Source organism: Amphibalanus amphitrite, unplaced genomic scaffold (genome assembly GCF_019059575.1).
Source record: "Amphibalanus amphitrite isolate SeventyFive unplaced genomic scaffold, NRLGWU_Aamphi_draft 000175F_arrow, whole genome shotgun sequence".
Classification (NCBI taxonomy): domain Eukaryota; kingdom Metazoa; phylum Arthropoda; class Thecostraca; order Balanomorpha; family Balanidae; genus Amphibalanus; species Amphibalanus amphitrite.
Genome location: NW_024881670.1, coordinates 814590 through 834490, shown reverse-complemented (window position 1 = coordinate 834490; position 19901 = coordinate 814590). Strand labels below are relative to the sequence as shown.

Here is a 19901-nt window from a genome sequence, read left to right as displayed (position 1 = left end):
TTTAGATCGTAGGTAATTCGATCGATTTTATCGAGAACTTTTGCAAGCAAGAGGAATTGCATTTTGTTTGACTATCTAATTTATTGAAAAGACAACACATTCTTATGGAAGCACACTTTTCTTCCAAACACGCATCTCTGGCAAAGCAGATATATTCATGCCTCATTCTCCATGCTGTAACACCCTCGATTTTCATCTCAAATCCTCCAGTCCACTAGCTAGTTAACCCTTACCGCTCGCGCACCAATATTCCACTGCGGTTGCTCGACTCGACCACTTGACCTCGCCGGAAGGCGCGTCAGATAGCAGAGCCGGCGCTCAGATACGTGTCCGCCGTCTTCCCATTCCAACCGCGGAGCTCTGCCGGTCACCTCGGCGCCCCTGCCCCACCGGCACGCCCTCGTCCTGTACGGGATCACTTCCGCCGCGCTGCCGCCGCCCTGTCGCGACCTTGAGACCGCCCGGGGCGAGGGCGCGTCAGTCGGCCGCTTCCTGTATCTGGAGAGCGAGATGGGCGGATGGCCCCGGCCGGCGCACCGCCCAAACCGGTCCGAGGGACGGCCCAGTGCCACTGAGACGCTACGGATGAAGGCGCAGGCGGCCAACTCTCGCTCGGCTGCGGCTGAAAGGATGTCAGTAAGCTCGAAGCTTGTCAGGTAACTACGTCATTAACTACAACAAAACCTTTGATGAGTCTAAAACAAAACGCTAAAACACATGGAGCATGTGAGCAATCACCCACCTTGACTTGAATCTCTCTCGGGAGCTTAATCAGTAATTAATTGCAATGATCGTGCAAACTGTAAGGGCGTGGCGTGTAAGGGAGCCCAGCTGAAGCACATCTAAATGTGCATGCATCCGGCCAGAGTCCCGATCGTCGCTTCCTGCGTCGTGCAGAAGGGGTCGTCGAAGAGACATTTCGACAGTCATGTAGTCGTTAAGTCGTGATAGCTGGCTCATTGGACGCTGGTCCCGGAACCATGGATAGACATGCAATTTGTCCGGAGACCACAATCTGAGGGTTGGGAGTTAGGAACTTAGCAAAAAAAAAAGAGGACATCCTTGCTCACTGTTCTCAGGATCAACCACACAGTAACCTTTCCCACATCACCTTGTTCGAGCTTTTGGCTCCAACAGAACCGGTAATGTCATCCCATATTGAGCAGTCTCCCTCGGATAACTGGTTGACAGGGTGTGGGCTATCCCGTGGGGACACTCCCGGCCTTCCGCAGGGTGAGCTTTGCTCCTTTGGTGCACTGTCGGTGCTCCTCTCAATCCAAACCTTCAAGACGTAATTCGAAGTTGTGGTAGACTCATTTTCTGTGAAAGAAACTACGCTTACCTCATTATGTATTACCACGGTATTACTCAGTATCAAATGGCATACCGATAAGAAGTATCGGTTGGAGCGTTGGCATAAGACTACGAACAACCTCGCTTTACGAGCATAAAAGTGCCGGCTGCAGTATTCTCAAAAGATTTGTGGGCGATTTTGGACCTTCAAAGGACAGCAGCGGTTGATTTTTCGGTTGATGAAAGTTGAAACTGACCTCGGTTACTGAGAGATCATAAGAGATTACCTATACGTAGACGTGCCTCTCGTGTGTGTTCTCCGGTCTCGTGTGTGTTCTGTAGATGTTGTCGAGAGCCAACATTGTATTGACGACACAGCGTTCACAATACGAGGAGAGCACTGACCAGTGAGCACCCGCTCGCGCCGCGCTGCGCCGCCTGCAATTCCCTCACGCGCACGGCGCCCGACCCAGCACCGGGTCGGGGCCGCCCCGAGGCAGCCAATCAGCGATCGAGAACGGTCACCGCCGCGGGCGGTCCACGACCCTGACCACGACAGTAGCTGCGGACGGCAATAGCGGCTCAGCAGCAGCAGTCACCAAAAGGCGCCGGCAGAAGTGGCGGGCACTCGTTGTTCCCTACATCAGATACATTTGAGTAGCACTGCAGTCGTTTTCGGCAAATCCAGTAAATAGATGTTAGCTGTGATTTTCTAAATAAAACTGATGAGTTATTTAGTTATTCACCTACCTACTCAACCTTCGAAGCTCTGACTCAATAGACGGTTTTTAGGGTGAAACTGAATTGCATCTCAATAAAACATCTAATCCGTCCGTAAACATGATAGCGTAACTACTATCTATGCAGTGTATACCTGTTCTCCATGCTGTCGTATTGTTAAGCCGTGAGATTTTCATCATCATTGCATGGTGTGATGTGTACATTTCGTTTTGCTTTGATTCAAGAACACAGCAAACCTTAGTTTTAGGCGTTTGAGGGAAGTATAGTGCTATATTTTGACACATATATGACACTTAATGACATTAGATTCATGTTGACAAGTCACCGTGCAACATGTGATATTACAAGGACCCTCAATTTTACAAACAAAATGACCAGAGAGGTCGGCGCTTCACGAACGGTGGGAGCATTGGTAGACTGTAGCAAACCAAGAACACCGATGTAGCACACTTTTTCTCACAATGACTGACCTGCAAGTAGCTATTCAACCGCACAAGACACAGATTGGTGACTTTTTAAACATCATGATATATTGTCAGCGAAATAAATGAAAATGACACTTCTCAGAAGCAAAACATAGATAATCACTTAAGCACGGCTGAAGAGCCTGGCGATCCTGGCGTCGAAATCGGCAAACCTGCTGTCGAACTCCTCCTTGGCAATCGGCTGGGCGACCGGCCGGGCCACGGAGACGGGCGCGGGCGCCGGGGCGGCGGCACGGACCGGGGCGCGGGCGGGGGCGGGGGCGGCAGGGCGGCTCTGGCTGCGCACCGGCGCCACGGGCTCCTCGTCGATGTAGTCGTAGTCCTTGCTGGACTCATCGACGAGGGTGGGCGGCGCAACGGTGATGCCCTTGCCGGACGGCTGGAAGCCATGCTGATTGGCGCCGTACTCGATGGTGATCAGCTCGCCCTGGGCGTCGATGTAGCCGTACTTGCCGAACACCTCGCCGTTGGCTTTGCGCGTCTCCAGCTTGAAGGAGCCGTCGGCGGCTTCGTAGCCGTAAGTGTAGGATCCGTCCTCGTTGGAGTTGGAGATCTGACGCAGGATCGGCACGGGGGTGGTGGTGGAGGGCCTCGCGGTCGGCCGGAACTGCTGCTGCTGCTGCTGAGCGAACTGCTGCTGCTGCTGAGCGAACTGCTGTCTCTGCGGAGCAGCCAGGCAGGCCGCCAGACAGCCGCACACCATCTGCCAAAGTATAGAGAGACGCGTCAGGTGGGGGAGCTTTAGCCTTTAAGCATCGTCGACAATGGAGGCGCTCCATCACCTGTCAACAGTTCACTTCAGAAAGAAACGACTGGAACAGATTGTCGAAGAAGATCCGGTCCCTGTATAATATCGCTGGATGCATAGCTATTTGATACATTCTTCTCAGTTTACAAATGTTTTCACGTAGTAGCTCTGTAAGTGACCATAAGCAAAGCTGGCATTTATTCATGCACGATCACTCGCATTGGATGCGGAAAGAAAACTGCTGCATTACGTTGACATTTGACTTAGACAATAGATATGCCTTTATTGAGTTCAACAACTTATTATTGCATTCAACGATCACGCAAAATTACATTTTTATACCACATTTCAAGATCACAAGATATTTCCTCACGCAAGATCACATTTTGTGATTACATGCATGAGCTGCCGAAACAACCTTACTGCATAACGTTGACCTTTTATCTTTTGGCCTAATACCTTTATTGGCCGATTTTGGTAGTCACTGGTCGGTAAACTTGAAAATGCAACTATTGCCGAAAAACAGTGTATAGTCATGATCGCAATAAAACTAATTAGCGCATTTATACCAACAGAAAGTTGCATTACACGGATCATCCACAGGGAGCATCCACTCGAACTCACCAGCAGTCTAAGCATAGTGTTCCAAGTATCGGTGCGTCGATCAGCACTGGTTCCACCACCGCGGCACAGAGAGTCAGTGGCGGCCCAGCTCCGCGGCCAGGTTAAATAGGAGCCCGCTCGGCCGGCGGGATCGGGGAGCCCCAGGCGCGCCACAGACCTTGGACTGAGACTGAGACGGACCGCCGAACCATCCTCCCGCTCTTCCTGACACGTTTCCCTAACTGCTTCGGCATGTGAAGCTGCCATGCTATCAAGGGCGCACACAAGGGGGGGGGGCACACGGGCCCGTGCCCCCCCCCCCCATTCGAGTTGGGGGGCCCAGCTCGAAGGAATAGGGGCCCATTTGAGGCGGCCGAAGGCCGCCTCAAATGGGCCTCTAACTGATCCTTAGACCACCGAAGACCGTGTACAAAGGGCCCTCAATTGGCCTTAAAGGGCCCTCAGATGGTCTCAAAAGGCCCTCAGATGGCCTCGAAGGGCCCTCAGATGACCTCAAAGGGCCCTCAGTTAGCGTCATAGGGCCCTCATCTGGTGTCAAAGGGCCCTTAGATGGTGTCAAAGGGCCCTCAGATGGCCTTAAGGGGCCCTCAGATGACCTCCAAGGGCTCTCAGATGGCCTTAAAGGGCCCTCAGATGGCCTCAAAGGGCCCTCAGCTAACGTCAAACGCCAGCTGGTGCCAGATGGCCCTCAGCTGGCGCCAAATGGCCATCAGAAGGCCTCAAACGGTCCTCAGCTGGAGTCCAGCTGTCCTCAGTTATCGTCAAGCGGCTCTCAAAAAGCCTCAAGGGGCCCTTAGAAAGCCCCAAGGGGCCCTCAGAAGGCCTTAAAGAGCGTCAAAGGGTCTTGAGCTAGCGTCAGAGGGCCCCCCAGCTGATGTCAGAGGGCCCTGAGCTAACGTCAAACTTAAAGGGTCCTTAGCTGGTGTCAGAGGGCCCCAGTTGGTGTCAGAGGGTCATCCATTGGCGTCTAATGGCCATCAGAAGGCCCAAAACGGTCCTCAGCTGGCGTCCAACGGTCCTCAGCGGACGTCAAGAGGCCCTCAAAAGGCCTCAAAGACCCCTCGACTGCTCAAAGGGCCCTTAGAAGGCCTCAATGGGAACTCAAGAGACGTTAAACGGCCCTCAAAAGGCTTGAAAGGGCCCTCTGCTGATGGCAAAGGGCTCGCACCTGAGTCAATAAGAGCCTTGTCAAAAACGGACCTGAGATTTCTTGCCGCCCCTGGTTATCTGTGGGACTCTTACAGTTACCTGAGTGACCCCCGTTTACTGAGGGGCCCTGGTTATTGATGGGGTCCCTGGTTACTTGAGGCCATCTGAGGGCCCTTTGAGGCCATCTGAGAGCCCTTTGAGGTCATCTGAGGGCACCTTAAGGCCTGATTACCAGAGGGGCCCATGGTCACCTGGTTGGCCCCTGATCAATTGAAAACCCCTGGTCATCTGAAACGCCCGTGATTACCTAAAGGGTCCCTGATCACTTGGATTCAGTGACATAGCAAGGGAGCGAGGGGGTACGTGCCCGTTCTCGGGTTTAGGGTTTCTTCGAAACCGAGGGGCCCTGCGGGCCACTTTCCACTTGCAGGCCATTTTGCAGGGTCACACACATGCCAATGCTGGCCCCACCAGTGTCTCTAAGCCCTAAGACCCCGCAACGGCGCCTGTGAGGACCCAACACCAGCGCATCTGGCGGCCTTTCACTGGCACCTCTGAGCGCGCCACACACCGGTGACTCTGAGGAGCTCGCTCGCTTCGCTCGCTCGTAAAATACCATGTACATTAGGCATTAGTGCACATTAGGCACACTCCTCGGGCATAAATGATACTTTTACTTGCCAATTTTCCACATTTTCTCATGCAAAGACCGTTTTAAAGAGACCCGTCTGCCAGTGAGACTGGGCCCACCGTGCCTCCCTCCTCCCATCGAAAGGTCCTGGATACATCCTTGCCTGAGCTGACCCCGGGCCCCCGGGTGACTCGCGGGCCCGGGGTCAGGTGACCAGCAGGTGACCCCTCTTGGGTGAAATTCTGGGTACGTGTCCGACATGCATCGTACATAGTCCTGTTGAGTTGATTCATCGGTTAAACATTAAATATAAGTTATAAGCTGGATCTCTAGTCTGTGATCCCGCATCGTATCAGATATAATGACATTTCATGTCGATGTGCCTAAAAAATATGCGAATATACGTGAAAAAGGAGTGCTGCTCCCGCTTCTACACATCCGGGCGAAACACTAAACAGTGACCGGCCCAGCTGCTTCTAGCCACCCGGGGCCGGTCGGCCGGCCAGCAGTCAGTCGCTGCCCGGGACTGATTTCTGAGGGACTTGCAAAAATGTTTATTAATGAAATGTTTTACGTAATAAATTAGATGATTAGATATATGTACCGGCTCTGAGTCACATTTGAAAAAACATGCTAGCGTAAAAATAGATGTATATGTTTTGAAAATTAAGCCGGTACCGAAATAATTGTTTTACCATGCATTGACAAACCAATTGCTCAAGCTTCAAACCAACCGAAATATAACCCCGTGGCCCGTATTTTTTTTTCGGGGGGGGGGGGGCCCTTCGGCATGGGGGGCCCAGTTCGAAGGTCGTGCCCCCCCCCCCATTCAAAAATCCTGTGTGCGCGCCTGCATGCTATGGACTATTCAAGCAGGGAATACATATATGTTGGCTAAGGAATTAGGGACCCTGAAACTAAAGACTTGAGAGAGCTGGAGTCGGATCACTTAGAAAACGTTTGATAGGTAAAATAGGCGCGTGGTTAAGAAACCGATTTAGACCGCACCCGTTGTGCGTCGATGTAGTATACCTAACACATGTTGATCTATTGCCAAGAAGTTCTCGTGTCGTTATAATCGTAGATGCCTTGTGATTCTAGACTTATTAAATAATTTTTTTAAATGCCTGATAGACTTATTATAAAAAGGCAAGCTCCATTAAAATAACTCGTTATCTATTTTACCATGATATACATAGCGGCCCACCTCCCCGGGCACGTCTGTAGAAGTTCCCGGCTGATAAGCTATACATCTATGGCGCGTTCATGCAGGCCGTCCACGGATAATTGTTTGCTGCAACAGTGGTAATCCACGACACAAGTGTGAGCGGTATAGGAGCGAGTCAGTGGGTCCTCGGCTCATCACGCAATCACAATGAGCCACCTGGGACGGCACCAGGTGCAGCCGGAGGGACCGGGAGTACAGTCGTGTACAGGTTGATGGTCCGCTACTCTTTATCCACCGGCTTCCTATGGCTCAGCATTGGCAGCAGCCGCCTGGTACCGGTAGGCTGTGCCGCATGACCCGAAAGTTAGGCGGCACAGTCTACCATCTTTGTTTGACATCGGCTCGGGTCGCCGGGTGGAGCACTTTGTAGACCAGCTGTTGCGTCAGACCAGCGCGGGGGAGGGGCTCGTCTCGGTGGTTGGCGTGGGCTGGCGAGTGGTGTGGGGCGTGTTGGTGGACCATGGGGGCTGGGCGGGTGTGTCACTTGCTGCATTGCACATTTTGCGTCGCTTAACAATTGCATTCCTGTTTTTGCTAAGCACAATGCACGGAAGACCCAGCGAATATAATTTACTTTACTTGTGCATCGTGCAAAACGTGATTTGGCACGGTATCGAGGCAACCATAGGTCTTGTGCCACATATATGCATGATATTTAGGCAATACGTTTATGAAAATGGTAGATTGATCCTGGATGTCAATTCGTATGCTAAATGTCGACATGTATTAAATGAACGAATGAATGAATCAATCAATCAATCAATCGACAATCGACATGTAGGTATAAAACCGTATAAATGGCTCGCAAGTTTCGCAACCACTAAAATCAAACCAGATCCTAACTCGGAAAAGCAGGCGGAGCCCCGATGAGGCTCGAACCGGGACTCCACGTTGAAAGTTTTGCCAATGATCCATCATCATTCCACCAAGCTAGAGCGACCGGCACCTGAACCCACAAAAAGATTAATTGACTTTGCCGCCGACCGCCCGGCCCCGTCCCCCGCCCGGCCGGACTTTGCCCCGGCCCAATCTGCGATCCGGTGTAGCTCAGCGTAGGAGTGCTCGACTGTCAAACTGACCGGTAGTGAGAGGCCCGGTTCGAGACGATTCGCGTGCTGGATGTTTATTTCTGTGTGGGAGGCTTTGCGATTAGTCCACTTTTCAGAAAGATTATTTGGTGACTGACCTGTTTTCTTTATTTGCTGCAATTCATGAGGAGACCGTATGGACCCTTACCTGTCCTTCCGTACCCCACTTGGGAGATGGGTGTTTGAACCCCCCTGGGTTTTGTGAATGTCTCTAAAGCGAATTTTTGGAGGGGGATTACGATCGGTTCTATGCGACAAGTGACCACACACACCAAGCCCCAGGTCCGCTCACTCCCTCCCCACATCACCCCCCCCCCCCCGCCCCACACCACACCACACTCCAGCCCGCCTCATCCACCGAGCCGAGCCAAATCGACAGGCCTGACCCTTACCCCCCCCCCCCCCCCGGTGTAACGCAGCGTCCGGTCAAATCGCTCTAACAGGCGACCCGAGCCGGTGTCATACAGTGTGGGTAGGCTGTGCCGCTTCACTCTCGGGTCATGCGGCACAGCCTACCGGTACCAGGCGGCTGCTGCCAATGCTGAGCCATAGGAGCCCGGTGGATAAAGAGTAGCGGACCATCAACCTGTACACGACTGTACGGTGTGTCTAAAAAGTATGTCCCCTCGTTTGGCTCTCCCACCGTAGGCGAATCGGTAACTTGGCGGAATCCGCCACCGAGGTAGGGAGGGTCAGAGAGGGGAAGGGAGGGGAAGGAGGGGCAACCGCTCGGCACCAGGCGATGCCTGGCTGACCCCGCGCTCCCTCCCTGACCTCGGTCCTGCCCTCAGGCGAGGACCGATTTCCTCGGCCCGTAGCGGCCGAGCGGCGAAGCCGAGCTCGCGGGGCGCGACTACACTGGCCCAATCTTATAAAGGGAGTGCTATTCTTTTCACGGCATTAGATAATATTTATAGTGATAACCAGCACTCAGCAGTGGATGTGTAAACATACAGTCCAAAACAAACGGAAGCATCAAGCACACAATTGCTTCATAATATGCTCTCCCATTCCAATAGTCACTTACCGGGGTTACATGAGCGATCCGTTCCAAATACGCACTACGCTAATGCGCATCAGCTCCCCACAAACGTATCTACGGCACCGGTTACATGAGACTAATTCGTTTTATCTACGTCAAACCGATCTTGTTTGGCTCACCCGGGCTGACTCCTCGACAGCCGGTAATTCGCATCACGAACGGAATAGGATTAGCGTACAGTCATGGCGCAGTTGCGGCATTTACCGGGACGACTGAACTAAATTTTTAATATTTATATCATTTGATAGGCTCAAAAACATTTAAAATTAACATGAAATAAAAAAATGAAAACAAAGTTTTCTTGTTTTAACCCTCGCCCCGTTGGGGGGCCATTTTGGCCCACCCCCCTGTGGTTTTTCCTGAATAGCAAGAAAACGGCGGCGCGCAGCGCCGCCAAATTTTCAGTACCTTCCCGGGCATCAATTTGACACCTTCACACCAAATTTCAAGTCTTAGGTCACCTTAGGTCAGGAGTTATTGAGGTCAAACTGAGGTCATGTTCGAGCAAAAATGAGCAAAAAACATGCAATCTTGAAACGCTCACCAAATCTACAGTTATCAAGCAATTTCAAAGTTCTTAATATAGTCTAGTAGACAAAAAACGGCGCTACAAAACTGCCATCTCGGATTTTCAAAATTTTTGGTTTTTGACCAAAAACAATTCAAAAAATTGATTTTTTAGAAATTTTTTTAAAAAATCTAAAAAATTTCCGAATTTCGATAAAACCGGAATATATGTGATAGTCCCAGCGCTCTTCTATATACATCCCAAATTTCAGATCGATATCTCGTTTTTTGGCCAAGTTATAGTGAAAAAACTGTTCAAAAATGATGACGTCAAATTTTTGAACTCAATTTTTAGCGATTCTAGACCACGTACGGCAAAACAAAGACCACCATTGAACTCCCCGTGACGAGCTGCATCGATTCGATACCCATTTTATACAAAAATATTAACTTTGAAATTTGACCTAACTTGACCTGACCTTGACCTGACCTTGACCTGACCTTGACCTGACATTGACCAAAACGTGACCAAAGCTGGCCCCAAAGGCTGCCTGACCCACATAATCGTATTTGTCATGTAAAATGGACCATAAAACATGTATCACACGACACTTTCATATTGTGACCCCCCCGTGACCTGACCTCTGTGACCTGACCTGGTATCAGTGACCTCAGATAGCAAAATATGTGTTTGAAGAACATTTCCCCATCGATGATTTTCAATGAAATGCATTTTACTCGATTTCACAACGCATTTCTTGAAATGGCTGTAAACGGTGAAAATTGGACCTTTGACCTGACCTGTGACGTCATCAGTTTGACCTAGGTCAATAAAATTGGGTCACAAGGTAGTTCCCCGTTGGGGCTATCCAACGCCGTTTACCGCTTGTCGCTATGTTGCGTGGTTCTCGAGATCTTAGGGGGGGGGCCAAAATGGCCCCCCCCAACCGGGCGCGTTGCTCGGCAGAGCCCAACGGGGCGCGGGTTAAGTCACTGTGCACTGATTCGCCATGCAGCGACAGCAGGGTGGTCAGAAAAAAATCATCTATCAAAATATTTCATTCATTTTATTTTTGATCTTAATCAAATGCACCTTCAAAGACTAAACCGAAATACCAACATTTCTTTTTGCTATTTTCTACGAGCCAGTCAAAAAAAAAGCTTAATATTTTGCATTTTGACGCTTCCATTCAGCAAAGAATAGTTCTTGTGAAATACGGCCCGAATCGTGTGCCTCGGTTACATGAGCGATCCGTTCCAAATACGCACTACGCTAATTCGCATCAGCTCCCCAAGAACGCATTCAGTGCACCGACTACATGAGCAAATTCGTATCAGTGACGTCAAACGGATCCAGTTTGGCTCTCGGCCTGACGGAAGGTAATGCGCACTACAAACGGAATAGCATACAAATGTGGCGCACTTCCGTAGCAGTAGAGGTGACTGAATTAAAAACTTAATCTTATGTCTTTTTTGCATTTAATCTGCTCAAAACACTCTCAATTAACTTAACAAAAAAAAGTTAAACATAAAGTTGTCTTGCTTTGACTCATTGAGCACTTGCCTCTCTTGATTCGTCTGTAGTGCTGTCAGAAAAATGCTTCAACTGAAAGTACTTTGATATTTTCTTTTTGGTTTTCACTATATTTATTTATGAAAACTTGACAAAATACCGACATATTTTTTAATTATTATTTCAAAAGAAGCAAATGGAAAAAATACCTATTATTTTGCATTTAAATGTTTCTTTTTGGAAAGAAATAGTTCCTGTAATACGTATCTTGGTCCTATTCGCTTCTAAGCCTCTTTCCCAGCGGATTTTGTTCGGACCGCCGATTCCTATTAGCAGGTGGATACATGAGTCGGTAGTACGCTCCTGATTCGCATTAGCGGTGAATCCGATCGTGATACGTATTTGCTTTGCTCATGTAACCGCGGATCGGATCGCCGATTCGTACTAGCAGGTGGCTACATGAGTAATGCTTCCCTAATTCGAATTAGCGGCTAAATACGTATTTACTGTGCTCATGTAACCCCGATAACTCACTTCTATGGAGGGTGTAATTTCTTAGGGCGTAAAATTCGCGCTGCTGCAAACGAAGACACTACCGAGTACCGAACTTTATGAAATCGGGCGCTGGGATTCCGTCAATATACGATGGACTTCAATGCGTGAAAACAATTTTGCACTTAGCCGTAATAATAGCCGTAAGTGACATCACATCCATTCCCCGGCGTATATAAGATTGGTCCCAGCAACCCACGAGGAAGTCTGTTTATAGAGCGTATTATCCTAGAGAGAGAGAGAGACAGAGAGAGAGAGAGAGAGACAGAGAGAGAGAGAGAGAGAGAGAGAGAGAGAGAGCGAGAGAGCGAGAGCGAGAGAGCGAGAGAGAGAGCGAGGGAGAGAGAGAGAGAGAGAGAGAGCGAGAGAGCGAGAGAGAGAGAGCGAGAGAGCGAGAGAGCGAGAGAGCGAGAGAGCGAGAGAGAGAGAGAGAGAGAGAGAGAGAGAGAGAGAGAGAGAGAGAGAGAGAGAGAGAGAGAGAGAGAGAGAGAGAGAGAGAGAGAGAGAGAGAGAGAGAGAGAGAGAGAGATGGAACCTGGCATATCTGTCCTTTGACTCAAGCTAGATTATGTGACACTATAAACCGCATTTTCAGGTCCTTGTCAATGACCTATGACGTCATTGGTGAACCTCTGCATGGTCCTCAGATGTCGCAACTTGGCAACGCCCTCAGTGCCAGAGCAGCTTCCACAGGGAGTTGAAACCTTCAGGTCCTGCTCCTAGCATCCCAAAGAGGTCTTACGACTTGTAGGTAAATTTATCTGGGATTTTTAAGACGGTCACGTGACCAAACCATTGGTTAAAAGGAAAAATGGCTATTTTGTCCCCGGGAACGATCTCGAATTATCTCAAGGACAGGGAACCGTGATTTCATGCACTTCTTACATGGTTTGATGTTTTGCAAATTTTGCATTGTTGACCTTGCGTAACGTCATTATGACGTCATTGAGGCCATAAGTTTTTCGTCAATAGCTCCCGATCAAATTGGGCTAGCGAGTCGGGAAAACCACCATTCACCAATGCAATGGAAGACCTGTCGAATCAAATGATATGCGATATCACCTCCTTTAACCAGCTTCGTGACCTGGGACTCTGACCTGACCTTGATCTGAGGTCAACCTCAGTTGACCTCAACCGAACAAAACGTATGCCTACCATTCGACACCTCTGAGCGAGGCGAAATAAACGATTACGCAAAAACCGCGGCTCTGCGGCCATTGTTGCGGTTATTTATTAAAAAACGATTTCTTGCCTTGGGCCATATTACCTGGCCCTGACCTGGTTAACGCGTTTATAAGTTTCCTCGGCGAACACTATTGTTTATTAGGCGTCTACCAAAGATGAAGTATCCTAAGTTCTCACTTTATGAAAATAATGTAAAATTTCCTTTTTATTTCAATTTTGTTTTTCTTCCTGATCAATTAAAGGAAAACTAAAACAAAACATGAAAATAGCAAAAACAAAAATGACGAGTGTATTTTTCTTTCACAAATTTCCAGGAGTGTTTTTCCAGCGATAGTAGCTCGGCATCGTTAACTTCGATCCGGATATTGTTGTTCAATGGTGGCCTCTGCGAACTTAGAAAAGCTGTTTATGGTCATGAAGGCCTGCATTGGCACACTCTATTACCACGATGTGGTTAACCAGATGTTTTTCTTCAACGCTCCCTTTTGGCTCAGACACGTCGCTAAACGTGGCACCCGTAGCAAACGTGTCAAACGTGGCAAAACTTCACAGTCCCTTCGAACCCTCATCAGCACTCGTTGGCTTCATGGGCGTAGGAACCTCACGAAAAGTGGGGGGGCCAGCGAAACTTCAATGTCACTTTGTGGGAGCCCCAATACCCCTATGAAGAAATTCTTTGCAGTTTTGTGCTCATCTCACCTTGCTGAATCATTTCCTGCTCTTAGTTTTGTATTTAAATAAAAAATAAAGATTTTACTTTAAAAAATGGCTAAAAAGTGGGGGGGCCATGGCCCCCCCGGCCCCCCTGTTCCTACGCCTATGGTTGGCTTGGTGTGTGACCCCTGCCCTTTGGCCGAGACAGCCGCCAGCCTATACCGCGCGCCGCGCGGCGCACCCCTCCTTAGCGGGCGGGGGAGCGCACCACGCGCTCCCCGCCCGCACCCCTCCCTCCTTCCCGAGGTCGTGTCACGAAGGTTCGGGATTACGCTACTATCAGCCACTGCGTAGCTGTCGCCCAGCGCATGGGAATGCGTGGTTTGGTCCGGATTCAGCCAACTACCGGCTCGCGACACCAGCGCCGCGTGGTGGCGAGGGGACATTCTTTTTAGACATACCGTACCTACACCGCTGGTGCGGTGGAGTGTCATTGACGTATCAGGTCCACCCATCCATAGGTGGAGAATGTTTGAAAAAGTTACCCCGGCCAGCGACTACGAGTCGGAAATACTATATGCTCAAATATATAGTCATACATATTTGTCAACGGTGATCACCAAACATCTATCCTGTAGCATTGAAAAACGCACGTTGTGTATTTATGTTCATTGTTCAGGGATGTGCATTGAATCATTCATAACGTTTTTTGACATGATTGACAAGACGATCTTCTTTTTTCAGCTTTTGCAATTTCACAACAATAGGTACCCATAAGACACCATATAGGTCGAGACTCGACACCATATGCATTATGCAATTATGAGTAAAAATGTTGCGTTTTCAGCTTTCTATTGTGTCCTTAAAAAGTTTCAAATGACGAGAGCTCCTAAGGTCGTAACATTCGAGTCAATGCCCGAAAGTGGGCCACTGACATCCAGGGACGGATATTTTGCAACGTTGGACGGCTCAACCTCACATGTGACAAACAAAAAGTCGACCCCATAGCATTCTGTCGACCAGTAGTTCTTAAACACCGCACCGAATACGCGCCAAATTTACGAAGCTTAGCACAATTTGAGAGCAATTTGGGCACTGACGACCACAAGCAGGCTCTTAAGATCGGAAATTATGCTACCTGCCAGCCTGATATGCATTGGTACCTACGCTCGCGGCAGTCTGAAACGAGAGGTCCCGTCTGTAGACCTTACCCACGCAGTGGCGAGGGAGGGACCGCGAATTTACGCCACTCCCTCTAAAGTTTCAGACACGCTTTATGCTGCATTGCATCTTTTCTGCAAATGCTGAAAAAATTCCGACTCAGAACGTTCAAGGTCAGGCCACCAGGTGACATCAAGTGACCTTGTATCCATCTTCGCCATGGTATACGGGGTGTCTTTAGCCTCAGTTTCCAGTTGTTTTTATAGATGCGTAGGGAAAACGGCGCCGCACGCAGTTACGCGAAATTCAGTTCAGCTAATAATGCATCAATTTCGCAACATGGTTCAAAACTTCGGCACCAGGTCACCTACTAGGGTCAGGTCATCAAGTCAAATTTGCTAGATAAACATGATTTAAAAATTGCAATCCTGCTATTTGCAAAGCTTATTTCCTAGAAGGTTGTAACTTTTTCCACACTATTATATGCCAAATTTCGTCGTTTTGGTCCCATTGAGGCCACGCGATTGATTTTAACCCTCGCATGTGTAGGTGGGGGTCGGATGGACCCCCCAGGGTTTTTCGCAAATAACTCGCGGAAAAAGCGGCCGATCGCGACGAAACTTTCAATACCCTTGCATTGATCAATTTTACACCTACCCTGCAAATTTCATGACCCTGACCCAAATGACCTTTGACCTGTGACCTCTTTTCCGAGACCATGTTTGTCCGGAATCGCGATTCCGCGTATGTCGGCTCGCATTAGCCGCGCGTTTGCAAGCTTTTCGTGGTTTCAAACGTTCAAACATGTGATTCGATGTTGCTCCCATGCATTAGGGTGGGTGTCAAGGTCACCTGAAGGTCAGGTCAGGTCATTGACCTTTGGTGACCTCGGTTCACTTTTTCGAGTTTTACATGTTTCTAGGCTAGTTTTTGGAGCTGAATTCGAATTTAGCAACCATTTGAACATTTACGAAGTAGTTTTGGTGACTTCGTAACATGTTACGAAGCTGTCAGAGGCGGTTGACACGTACTACGAATACCCGTCACGACGCCTACTGGTTGACCTGACCTGACCTGACCCGACCTGGTCTAAATGCTTAAAGACATCATCTGTGATCAAAACTAACACGATATTCGTGATCAGCACCCCAAAAAAAATCCTTAGCAGCCACACTTTACGACTTTCTAGCAGGTCCCGATTTTCCCGCCTTTGGGTCATTGACCTGACCTGGAAGGTCAACCAATGACCTAGGACCTTATAATTGGGTATCATCGGCTTCCTCTCGTCACGGGCAACACGCTCGTTTTTTCCGCGAAGCTCTAGCTCGATCAGGGGCCAAACGGCAAGGGGGGGTCCAACCGACCCCCCCCCCCCTACACATTAGACGCTGGCAAACGCCGCACACATGCGAGGGTTAATTCGCATCCGAAATCGTATTCGCGAACGAACCCTAATAGAGCTATCAAATGTTTTGTTCTAGCTTCGTCAATTCTCACGAGCTATGAGAAAAGTTGTTGGAGAACGCTGAAGTCGGGAAAATTAGTTTTTCGATGGCCAATGGTGGTCTTACCTTTGAGCTGACCTAAGATATGACCGAGCTATATAGGTCTCTTATTATTATTTTTTCCCACTTAAGAGCTAATTTATTTTAACGCTTAACAGAAACATGAAAACATGACATGCACTTGTCTTCATATATCTCCACTACTCAACTAGTCCACGACCACGTATAACATACCGTCATGGTCACAGCGCTTATACCTACCTACGTACTCACTCACACATAAGCATACAAATGATACAGACACTTCATTGATCGCTTCTTCACGATCGCCCAGACAGCACTCCAATGGTTTTTGCCGTAGCACACCAGAGTGTGCTAAACTCTTCGGTTTTATCGTTTAATCTATGTACACCTACCTGCACATTAAAAAACGTCTGCAAATGAATCAAATTCAAACGGCATTACCTCTCCTCGCCACGTAGCCCAGTAGGCGAGTTAGAAGGGACGTAAAACGCCTACCTCTTGCCTCAACGTGCTACGATAGTGTCTGACCAACCTTGCGCGGGTTAAGCCATAGGCGGTGGAACGGGGGGGAGGCACCGGGGCACCGTGCCCCCCTTGATTTTACCTTTTTAACATTTAGGCCTAAGGGCGTTGCATGGAAAGAATAAGACGGAAAGTCGGTAATGACCCCATCCCCCGCCCACCTTAATTGAAGGTGTTCCGCCGCTACTGGCTTAAGTTGGGGGAGTCTTGAGTGAGTTGAGCTTCAGTTATAGCCCTCTCTTGATGCTCTACATATATCACTGATATTACCCTAGCCCGCGCCCCACTGGGGGGGGGGGGGCTATTCATAGCCCCCCTCCCGTTTTTCTGCAATAACTTCCAAACCACTTGACGTATCGACGCCAAACTTTCAGTACCTTTGGCTGCATCAATTTGACACCTTGTGTCAAAATTTGAACTTCGTAGCTACCATAGGTCGGCCGGAAATGACGTCAGAGTGACGTCATGTTCGGCCGATTTCGACGCAAAACATTGAACCACGGCAAACGCTCCCAAGAGCTCAATTTTTAAGCTAGATCCAATTTCTTTGCATGAAAGGACTCAGAATTGACTGCGCTATCAAACTGCTATCTCGGATTTTCAAAATTTTGAAAATATCGAAAATTTCATATAATGATATTCAAAATTTATATTTTTATATTTTTTTCAAAAAGTTTTTGACTTTTCGAAAAAAAACAGAATATATGTGACAGGAACGCATGCTTATGACTAACTCTAGCAAGTTTTAGCTAAATATCTTCAAAAAATGGCCAAGTTATACGCATTATTGCAATTCACAATAATGCGTTAAAAGATTCACAATTATTAATTTTTCAAATCATTTTTTTAGTACGTATTTGACATCGTACACCAATATAAATGGCACCATCGTGTTCCTGAGCTCAAACTGCATCCAATAGACACCCTTTTTGTTGAAAAATCATAACTTCAAAATTTGACCTTTTTTGACCTGAAAGTGACCTGACCTAAGCTAAACTCGACTCGAAATGACTTCGAATGACACAGACGACATCAAATTCGAAATCTATGGCCTAAATGGACCATAAAACATGTGTCACGTGACCGACGAATGATATAATATTTCCGTGACCTGTGATGACCTGACCCTGACCTGAAAATCAAAGTACCTACAAGTTTGGTACCGTCAAGGAATCTAGAGCATCTGTTCACGAGTGTGGAAACCAAAAATGAGCCTGATCTGACTTGTAAGACGGCGGCCAGAGCCCAAAATGTGAACAAGCCAAAAAGCTAATAATTTTTACTTTGACCTGACCTGTGACGTCATCGATGACCTGGAGGTCAATGAAATTAGGTTTTGCTCGACAGTTTTTCCGGGGCTATCAGACGCCGTTCGAATTTTGACGATCGGCCCAGTAGTTTCGGAGTTAGGAGGGGGGGGGGCTATGGAGAGCCCCCCCCCGTAAGGCGTGTTATACGCAGACCCCAGTGGGGCGCGGGCTAGATCTGCCTTGTAATGTTATTATTGTAGTGCCGTCTTACGGTAACGGCCCTTGATTTGCATTTAATTCTGTTTGATCAGGCTCGTCGGACATTCTCGATGAAAAGTTTTGAGTAGAAGCTTCAAAATCAAAATAGAAAATTTGAAAGGTAGATAAGACGAACACTTTCATAGGTAGCACTTGTTTTTTTTCTCCCATGTAGATACAGCTTTTAGGATTTACAGAAGTGGAAAAAGCTACCCCGGCCGCGCCAGGGTAAGCTGAGCTGCTGAAAGTTACCCCGGCCACGGCCGGGGTGGCCGGGGTAGGTTCTCCACCCATGTTCATACTGTTGTGATACAATAGCGACACCATTATTCTATTTGCGCCCCCCTGCGTAACTGCCATGGGCGCAATTAAAATTGAGGTACTTTTTAATAAAAGTGTAGAAGTTATCATAAATATAGGTACTGAAGGATGTTTACTGTTTTAGTGAAATATAATGAAAAAAAAGTTTTTTTTTTAACCCACGCATGACTGGGGGGGGGGCTCTACAGAGCCCCCCCCCTCCCGTTTTTCAGCAATATCTTCTCAACCGTTTGACAGATCAACACGAAAGTTGCGGTACCTTCAAAGGCATCAATTTGACACCTTGTGTTATAATTTCAACTTTCTAGCTACCATAGTTTGACCGGAAATGACGTCAGAGTGACGTCATGTCGGCCGATTTTCATGCAAAATACTGAATTACGGCAAACGCTCTCAAGAGCTCAGTTTTTAAGCTAGATCCATTTTCTTTTCATGATTGGACTACAAATACACGTAGCTATCAAACTGCTATCTCGAATTTTCGATATTTTGAAAATTATGAAAAATATGTATTTACAATTACAAAAAAATATATATTTTATTTTATCAAAAAGTTTTTGACTTTTTGCAAAAAAAAACGGAATATATGTGATAGAACACACACTGATGAACTACATTTGCAAGTTTTAGCCCAATATCTTCAAAAATAGCCAAGTTATTCGCATTATTGTCAGAATTTTACAATTTTATGTTTTTTTCAATTCCATTTTCAGTACGTTTTTGACGTCGTACAGCAATATAAATGGCACCATCGTGTTGCTGAGCTCAAACTGCATCTGATAGGTACCTTTTTTGTTGAAAATTTCATTTTCAAAATTTGACCTTTTCTGACCTGAAAGTGACCTGACCTCCGGTAAATTCAGCTGACAATGACCTCAAATGATACAGACGACACTATTTTCGAAATCTACGAGTATAATGGACCATAAAACATGCGTCACGTGACCGATACATGATATACAATTTTCGTCACCTAGGATGACCTGGCCTTGACCTTAAAAATTCGAAGTAAAAGTTCGGTACCCTCAGGGTATCTAAGGCATCCGTCAAGGAGTGCGTAAACCAAAAATGAGCCTGATCGGGCCGCCCGCCCGGTGGTCAGAGCCTAAATTGTGAACTAGCAAAAATGTCGATAATTTTTACTTTGACCTGACCTGTGACGTCATCGGTGACCTCGAGGTAAATGAAAATAGGTTTCGTTCGACAGTTTTTCCAGGGCTATCAGACGCCGTTTGAATTTTGACGATCGGCCCAGTAGTTTCGGAGGTAGGAGGGGGGGCTCTGGAGAGCCCCCCCCCCCCCAGTCACTCGCGTTATGGAAAATACCCCAGTCATGCGCGGGTTAAATATCAGTCTGAAAATCAATCACGTATCGCATAGGTATTTTTAAAGCCAACGGGTAAAAGTACTGCAGAAAAGC

General features: G+C 47.9%; 1 protein-coding gene across 1 annotated transcript; it reads right to left on the bottom strand.

Annotated features, from left to right (window-relative positions):
* Window positions 1-2542: 2542 nt before the first annotated feature.
* On the bottom strand, window positions 2543-4137 carry LOC122383861. Its single transcript, XM_043370664.1, has 2 exons — window positions 3892-4137; window positions 2543-3222 (listed from the first exon to the last, which is right to left on the bottom strand). The coding sequence occupies exons 1-2, from the start codon at window positions 4135-4137 to the stop codon at window positions 2623-2625; spliced, it is 846 nt and encodes a 281-aa protein (XP_043226599.1). The 3' UTR covers window positions 2543-2622.
* Window positions 4138-19901: the final 15764 nt, after the last annotated feature.